The sequence below is a fragment of the Meriones unguiculatus genome, chromosome 14, assembly GCF_030254825.1.
Source record: "Meriones unguiculatus strain TT.TT164.6M chromosome 14, Bangor_MerUng_6.1, whole genome shotgun sequence".
Lineage (NCBI taxonomy): Eukaryota > Metazoa > Chordata > Mammalia > Rodentia > Muridae > Meriones > Meriones unguiculatus.
In genome coordinates, this window is record NC_083361.1 from 68,424,210 (window position 1) to 68,433,009 (window position 8,800).

General features: G+C 47.4%; 1 protein-coding gene across 1 annotated transcript; it reads left to right on the top strand.

Moving 5' to 3' along the window:
• The first annotated feature begins 114 nt into the window (after window positions 1-114).
• Window positions 115-5,895, top strand: Ngrn (neugrin, neurite outgrowth associated). Its single transcript, XM_021645302.2, has 3 exons — window positions 115-347; window positions 719-829; window positions 4,752-5,895. Exons 1-3 carry the CDS (start codon window positions 187-189, stop codon window positions 5,359-5,361), a joined length of 882 nt encoding a protein of 293 aa, XP_021500977.2. The 5' UTR covers window positions 115-186; the 3' UTR covers window positions 5,362-5,895.
• The last annotated feature ends 2,905 nt before the right edge of the window (window positions 5,896-8,800 follow it).

Below are 8,800 nucleotides of genomic sequence, written 5' to 3' on the forward strand. Positions count from 1 at the left end.
AAACAAGCAAAAAAGGGTAGTTAACCAGACAGTACAAGGACAGTCCCCGCCCATCCGGTAAACCGAAGGGTCACTATACCGCCCAACTTCCGGTTCTCCCTTTTCTGCCTCCGGGTCCACCTCCCCCCTTCCGGTGCCTTCCGGTCGCGAGCTGCCGAGCGCTGTCTCGTGTCGCGTCGCGTCGCCATGGCCCTTTCCCTGAGCCTCTTGTTTCCTCGCGTCCGCGCCGCTGTCGCTCGCTGTGGGTTCGCGAGCCGGGGCATGGCGGGCCCGGGTTCCGCCGGCCACGAGCCGGACTCGGATTCCGACTGGGAGCCGGAGGAGCGGGCGCTCCAGGAGGTGGAGAGGTACCTGCTCCTCGGCGGGCCCTCGGCCCGAGGTTAGGCTTCGCCCCGGCGCTCCCGGCAGTGCTCCCCGGGCCCGGACGCCCTGTCGCCGCGTCCTCAGAGGCCCTGGTTTCTTCTCACCCGAGGGCGCGGGGGCAAGTGGTCAGGTCCCACTGCTGGTGACGCAGCTCGCCGCCCGTTAGAGAGTTCGGCAGGCCTGCGGTCGGGTGCGGTTCAGGCTGGGACCCCGGGGCGGTGTGCAGAGTGCTGGAACCTGGCCGACGCGGCCCGGCTGCCTCTGCGGGCAGGCGAGAGGGCTGGGCTCTCCGTGACTCCTTAGACCCCCGTCTCGCTCCCACGCATGGCTTCTGCTATCCGTTCTTTCCCCCCAGCACTCTGAAACGACAGAAAAAAGCGATGCGATGGCAGAAAATTCGAAGGCAAATGGAGGCTCCCGGTGCTCCACCCAGAACATTAACGTGGGAAGCCATGGAGCAGATCCGGTAAGACATGGTTTACAAAATAAGGTTTTACCCCGTGAGGATTTTAATATTCTCACCCTTTAAGTAGGAAACGCCATAATAAGAAGCCTCCTAAACCCGTCTAGATTGTTTTTCGCGACAAGGTTGCTCTGTGCATCCTTGGCCGTCCTGGACTCACCTTGTAGACCAGGGTGGCCTCGAACCCACAGAGATCCGCCTGCCTCTGCCTCCTGAAGTTCTGGGATTACAAGGGTGCGCCACCGCGCCCAATTCTGTCTAGATTTTCCCCCCTTTGGTTTTGCGATGCTGGGATCAAATCAGGGCCTCGCTTATGGTTTGCCAAAATCGTTACCTCCAAACTACATAGTACATACTACAAACTACATATTTAGTATTTTACCATAATGGAGGGTTGGTGGTTGTTTTTTTTAAGTTTTAAAATTTATAGAGGCCCAAACACTTAACATCCGAATAGAATGTGATATCCTGAAATGGAATTTTCTGTGATTATGTGCATTGTTTTTGGAAGAGAACTGTAACTTAGACGTATTGTGAGACAGGCTTATGCAGCCCCTGGCTGGCCTCCGTTACACTGTGGCAAAGGATAGCCTTGAATGGCTGCCTCTGCCATCTGAGTGCTGTATGTGAGATTAAAAGTATGTGCTGGCGGCTGGAGAGATGGTTCAGAGGTTAATAGCATTGGCTGTTCTTCCAAAGTTCTTGAGTTCTGTTCCCAGCAACCACATGGGGTGGCTCAACAACCATCTGTAGTGAGATCAGGTACCCTCCTCTGGTGCACAGGCACACGTGCAGGCAGAATGCTGTGTAAATAAGAAAAAAAAAAGTATGTGCCAATTTGCCTGGGTTTATTTATTATTTATTTTTGACAGGGCCACTCTGTAGACCAGGTTAGTGTGGAATTTTTGGCAATCCTCTTGCCTCTGCCTCCCAAACGCTGAGATTACATCATATGTGAGTGACCACTCTTGCTTGAAGGAATTTTCTGTTTAGGAGCTGGGGGAGAAAGCTCAGTTGCTAGCTTGGCTGGCAAGTGTGGCAACCTGAATTTGGTCACCCATGGCAAAAGCCTGGGTGGTGGCATAGGCTTGTAATTACAGCAATGATGCAAAGGGACGCAGAGACAAAGCTTTATCCCTGGAGCTGGAAGGCCAGTTAGTCCTAGCCTGCATGGTGAAGTGTGCAAGCCAGTGAGAGCCGGTCTCAAAAGGGTAGGAGGTGTCAGGCGAATAACATTACAGATGGTCCTCTGACCTCCATGTACTCTCTGCACATGAACACACTCACAGTATTTTTAAAATTTCTATTTAAGAGGAGTTTGGTCTGCATACAACTGTAATTGGCCACTGAGGACTGGGACAGAGGCAGGTGGATCTCTGTGAAAGCCCCCGTGGTCTACACAGTTTGAGGGCAGCCAGGGGCTAGTGAGACTTGCCTCAAAACAAGCATTTTGAGACAGGGTCACATCAACAAGGCTGATCTCAAATGTGTTGTGCAGCTAAGAATGACTTACTTTCTGATTCTCCTGCTCCCGCCTCCCGAATGTGGGCATGACGGCTGTTCACCGCCACGTCTGGTTTATGTGGTGCTCAGGAGTGCGTTTGAGGCTTTACGCATGCTGAGCAAACCTCTACCAGCTGAATTACATCTGAAAATCCCCCCCATTTTTCCCCTAAGATTGTTTGTTTGTTCATCTATTTGGTTTTGCCTTGTCTTTTGAGACAGTCTTCAGTATGTAGTTTAGGCTTGAAAGTCCTGAAGCTCCTGCCTTGCCCTCCACTCCTGAGAGCCCTACCTCCACTCCACCTGTAACAAGGTGTGCATCTGTAACAAGGTGTGTACCTGTAACAAGGTGTGCACCTGTAACAAGGTGTGCACCTGTAACAAGGTGTGCACCTGTAACAAGGTGTGCACCTGTAACAAGGTGTGCACCTGTAACAAGGTGTGCATGTTGACAGTTACTTGCTCTACCTATTCTGTTAGTTTTCTGTATCTTACTAGATTTCCTTACACATAAATGAGTATCAATTTTTCAGTTCTTAAGTCACAAGCAGCATACTATAAGATCTGTTCCAATCTTTTCTTATCACATGCACTATATATTTTTGCTTTTTCTGTTTCAGAGCTGAGATCATTTACCTAGTATGCATGAGGCCCTCTGTAGTCCCAAGAACGACCACTTTCTCCCTTCCTGACCTGTTTAAAAAAAAAAAAAAGTACTACCTAATTTTTTTTTTTTTTTTTCCTTCTTGAGACAGGGTTCCTCTGTGTAGCCCTGGCTGCCCTGGAACTCATCTGTAGAGTAGGTGGCCTCGAATTCATAGTGATCTGCCTGCCTCTGCCTCACAGGTGCTGGGATTAAAGTGGACACACTGACTTTTTTTAGCTACTTAATTCTTCTATAGCTGCCCATTGGGCCCTAGTTTGTCTTGCCTGTCTTCTATGATAGCTTTTTGAATTTGTTCCATTCTTTTCCTTTAGAAGAATTCTTTTAGATGGGGAGGAGGCATGGGGATGGGGTGGGGAAGTGGCTCTCTGGCAATGATACATGTTTTTAATCCCAGTAGAGGCAGGCAGATCTCTGAGTTCAAGGCCAGCCGGGTCTACACAGAGAAAGAAACCCTGTCTCCAAAACCCAAAAAATAAAAAAGAGTTTTTAAGTAAACAGCTTTGTATATGCAGTATGCAGCATATCTACAAGATGTAAGATATTTACAGTTTGATAAATATTGCTAAATAGCCCCCTGTTGACTGTGTACCCTTTCTGTATCTGTGAGAAAGACTCTAATTAACAAAGAGAATTCTGTAGAGCTGTTCAAGGCTTTGTCTGTACCATCTCCTGGATACTCAGGCGATTGTACTATTTCCCAAGGCTCTGGGAATCCTGTTCGGAGCCTCAAACATACTAGGTGAGTACTCTGCTGCTGAGGTACAGCCCATTCATCACCCCTCTGTACTTCACTGCCTCTCTCACTTTTTTTCTTTTGGTTACCAGGTCTGATTATGTAGTTCTGGCTAGCCTCAAACTCACAGAGCTGTGCTTGTTCTACCTCTGAGTGCTGGGATTAAAGTCATGCAGCACCATGCCTGGCTTGTCTGCCGCTTTGAATAATAGCTTTTAACTAACCTTCCAGCTTTGTTTGTAGTAAGTAAATGTCCTCTTACTTCAACAGACAGGTCATGAAGCAGAACCTGTCCATTACCCTGCTTAGGGCAGTAGTCTGTCAGTTGAACTATTTCCTGATGCAGAGTTATACATTCCCCATGCTACTTGCTCTACAAGCAATGTCTTCATTCTCTCTCTCTCTCCACCCCCTTTTCTTTTTCCCCCTCGCTCGCTCTCTACTCCTTATCCTTTTAGATCGTCTGTCTTGGACTTGCTCAAGCAGTTCCTAGGTCAGACTGCAAGTGTTAGGATTGTCTGTCGCTGGTCCCCCTTTGGGTGCACTCACTGCCTCTTTTGCCGTAGTGCTTAGCTATCACCAACCTGTATAATCTTGGAAGTGAAGGTCGGTCCTACATTATCAGGATCTAACATTGCTATCATTAGACAGCAGTTGGTGGCTGTTGTTTGACGTGAACCGACCTGAGTAAGAGTGGCCAGGTAGGCCAGGTGCTGGTGTGTTCAACTTTAACCCCAGCACTTCAGAGGCAGAGGCAGGAGTATCTCTGTGAGTTCAAGGCTAGCCTAGTCCTCAGAGTGAGTTCCAGGACATCCGCAGCTATAGAGAGAAACCCTGTCTTGGAAGGAAAATGAAAAGTGGCCAGGTATTGCTGTTTGTATATAGGTACAGAATTAATTGGCAGGCTAAGGACTGCATTTGAGGTTTCCCTAGCTCTTTTTACATGTTTTACATGTCACTGAGCACATCAGTTTAGCTTTACCTGCAATTTGAATAACTGCTCTTTCCCCCCACTCCTATAGGTATTTACATAAGGAATTTGCAGAGTCCTGGTCTGTTCCCAGGTTGGCAGAAGGCTTTAACGTCAGCACGGATGTTATCCGAAGGGTTTTAAAAAGTAAGTTTGTACCTACTTTAGAGAAGAAACTGAAGCAGGATCAAAAGGTCTTGAAAAAAGCTGGGTTTACCCAAGTGGCTTTGCCACTCCCCATCTCTGAAAATGCCTTGAAGCCCCTCAGTGCAGGCCATTCTGTATCTGGCTCTCTGCTGATGCCAGGGGAGGGAGTCCCATCTAAAAGTCAGGATCACAGCACAGCTTTGAAAGTCGTGGAGTCAAACACTCACAGTCCAGGTGCACAGAGGAGACAAGAAGAAAGGAGAAAAAGAATCCAAGGCTTGGAAGAAAGCTTGGTGCCTACCACCGCAGCCTTGGGTCATCAGAGAGAGCTGCACAGATATACTCCCCGTGATTCTGAGGCCGCCAGAAGAGCTGACGACAACAGATTGCCAAGTGTTGAGAAGCTGGAGGAGTTGAAGGCTGGGGAGCCAGGTGACCAGAACTTCAGCAGCGAAGTAGTACAGAGGGGCCGTGAGTTCTTTGACAGCAATGGAAACTTCCTTTACAGAATTTGAGCCTGGGGCTGGCTTTTGGAGCTGCCTTGATACAGCGGGGCAAGTAGACTTGAAGCTGCCAGCGTTTCTGCACACATTGGCCACTTTGGCATAAGAATTGACGAGGCTAGGATACAGGTGGAGGAGCTACTTGGCTAGAGTCAAGATCCATCAGTAAGACCCATCAGAGCTCTGTGGGTTTAAGTATTCATCCTTGTTGCTTGGTCTCTGTTGAGAACAAGAACTAGATGTGTTGTCATGAGTCTGTGATACTGTGTGGGAGGACATTTTAAAGTTTGTCCCCAATCTCAGTTTCTTTTCTTTTTTTTTTTTTGAGACAAAGCTTCTTGGTGTAGCCCTGGCTGTCCAGGAACTTTCTGTATAGACCAGGCTAGCCTTAAACTCACAGAGATCTGCCTGCCTCTTTCTCCCAAGCACTGGGCTTGAAGGGGTATGCCACCACTCCTGGCTTTCTTCTTGATCACTAAATGCTATTCTTGAACTGTTCAATGGATTGGTCTCCTTATATGAGAAATAAAGTAAAATATAGCAGTTTGTTGCTTGGTGCTCTCTGGGATAGGGTTTACCTGAAAAACTTAGGACTAGGGTGGAATAGGAAAAGTGGGGGGGAAAAAGAGTATTCTTTGTCATTAAATTAAATTTTGATAGATGACAACAAAAGGCGTCTGCACATAGCACTCCCCTCGGTGGTAAATTACTTTTTAAAGTTTTAAGGTTAGATTTTGTGTGTGTGCCACAGCACACATGGAGATCTCATTAGACAGCTTGTAGCAGTCGTTTTCTCTTTCCGCCAAGGGCCTGAACCTGCTGAGCCATGCCGCCAGCTTTCATGGCAACCAAAGCTTGGGAGTCTTTGAATTGTTGGGGTTCTGAAAACGATTTGGGAGTGGGAGCAAAACAGTTTTTAAGAAAGCTGTTCAACTTTTAACTCTAAAGTCTAGTGGCCAAAGACTTAGAGTTCCTAACCTAGTCTACCAAACTACATGCTCAAGTTAAATTGTTTTTGATATCCCAGTTGATGTTAGGTTCTTCCTAAAGCTGATGTGAGGACACAGGAACTCAGCTCCTGGACAAATGAACAGACCCTAAGACAGCTGCTGGTAAATGGCAATCTGGGACTTGAACCCAAGCCTCCATTAAAATCCTAGCAATACCGCATGGTGTGGCATAAATTCCTGACTGTTTTAGGGGCTAAACTGAAAAAGTTCTAGTAGAAAATGAAACAGGTCAGCAACAGGAACCAGGAACAGTTTTCACCTATGCTGCACTCCAGCACCTGGCCAGCTAAAATCGGTCCACCCAAATTATGTTGGCACTTAAAGCTTGGCCATCCCAGCTTTGACATTGCCAGTTGTTAGAGTCTAGCTATCTGAAATGTCAATTAACAGTAGTTATAATTTAATTGTCTTTTGCTTTTGAGATAAGGATCTTACTAGCCCAGGCTGACCTGAAACAGCCATCGTTTTTCTCAGCCTTGGAAGTGCTGGGATTGTAGGCTTCTTATGTCATTTCCCCAGCCGCCCAGTCTAAAGCAGCTCTTTCACATTCCATGACCCTACCCTTATTTTCAGCAGCTGACGGAAGTTAATACTATGATCCTTCACCTTCTCTCACTTTGAATGAAGACCCCCATGAAGGGAAGAGACCTGTGCATTTATCACTGTGTTTCCAACTGTAACCAGCGCTCACTACTGGTTAAGTGAAGAGATGGCTGGGGGGCTTCCTGTCAGTGAGTCTATTGTGGTGGTAAGCACCACCTTCCAGTCTTGCCATCTTTCCACCCAGACCTTAACCAAGGCACGGAAGCTTCCAAGCTGACCTTTTCTGCTGTGTCCTGTTGTCTCAGGCACCAACTCACTGGTGTTTGGAGACAGCCTAGGCTGGGAGACTGGCATGTGGGACTGAGTGCAATTCCAGCTGTACCCACTGGGCTATGGTTACAGGATTTCATGGGTCCCTGTTTTGTGGCCATCCAGTGTCACAACACAACTCCAGCTGTGAATGAGGTAGGACCGCACTCCCCAGTCACCATGTCTGGTGGAGGGAGAAACAGGACATGAGGCTCTACGGGAGTTGGAGAGAAAGCAGCCGCAGAGGACCGGATACCTCAGCTACTTGTGTTGGCAGACACAACACAGTGGACGTGGCCGCACCACAGACTTTGCTGCTCTACGGAAGGAACATGGGGGTGAAGGTATCTCAGGACACCTCTGTCCCTCAGTGCAGCGGACTGAGGTCAACATAAACCAGGAACTCCTGAGCACCCCATGAGGTCAGCCCCCCTCCTTTTTTTGTAGCTTTTATCTATTGTAGTGCTGGAGATTGAACCATCTAGTCTGTTATGTAAGTGACTTACCCGTTGGTTTGCTTTCTATGCAAGATTCATGTCCAGTAACACTACATTTTATTGGCATGTGCCTCACGTCTTTTAACCCTTGGTGGGGAATAAGGTAACAAATTCAAGAGAGTAGGGTAAGAGAAGCAAGTGTTATTATACCATTTTGCAGAAAGGGATGCCAGCACAGAGAAAAGGCAAAAATGACTGGAATGCTGATTTGGTGCCAGATGGTTTTAAATTGACTATGAGAAATTCCTGCCCTTTTATCTCCGTAGGCTGTTAGGGATTCACAGTCTAGCATAACATACATATATACACACACATACATGTATATAGTTTGAGTGTTGGGGCTGTTCCCTTTTGTAGCTGACTTTTTTTTTTTTTTTTTTTTGAGATAGGGTCTCTGTAGCATCAGCTGTGCTGGAACTATGTAGACCAGGCTAGTCTTGAACTCCAGACATCCTTCCTCTGCCTCCCTGATGCTGGGGTTAAAGGTATGGGCCACCACACCTAGCCTCCATAATCTATTTCTTACACTTTAAGCCTTTTATTCTGTAATTGTTTTATCTCTCACATCTTTTTCCCCTTGCTATTTATTTTTAGAAGTTTGGTCATTTTTCCCAGATGAGTTCCTGCTTTAAGGGAGTGGGAGTTGGAAGGTCAGAGATTGAGGTGGAGTCCTTGATAGCTCTCCATCCTATTTTTTGAGGCAGTGTCTTCTGCTGAACCCAGAACTAGGCAATTAGGTTAGTCTAGCTAGACAGCTTGCCTGAGAGATCCCGAGTTTGACTTTGGAATGCTGAGGTTACTAAGGGGATGTCACACCCATTTAGCTTTTTTTTGTGGTTGCTGGGGATTCAAACTAGTCTCCACCCTATGTCTACTGAGCTGTTCCCTAGCTTCTCTCAACCTTCTCCCTCCCTCCCTTCTTGGCGGCAGACTCTCATGTTGCCCAAAGTATCCTTGAACTCCTTCCTGATGCTTCTGTCTCTGTCCAAGGAATGGGATCACAGACACCTGCAAAGATGCCAGACTGCCTTTGTCTGCACACACACACCACCACTGCTCTAAACTACTCACGACTTTCCCTCCTTGTTTCTT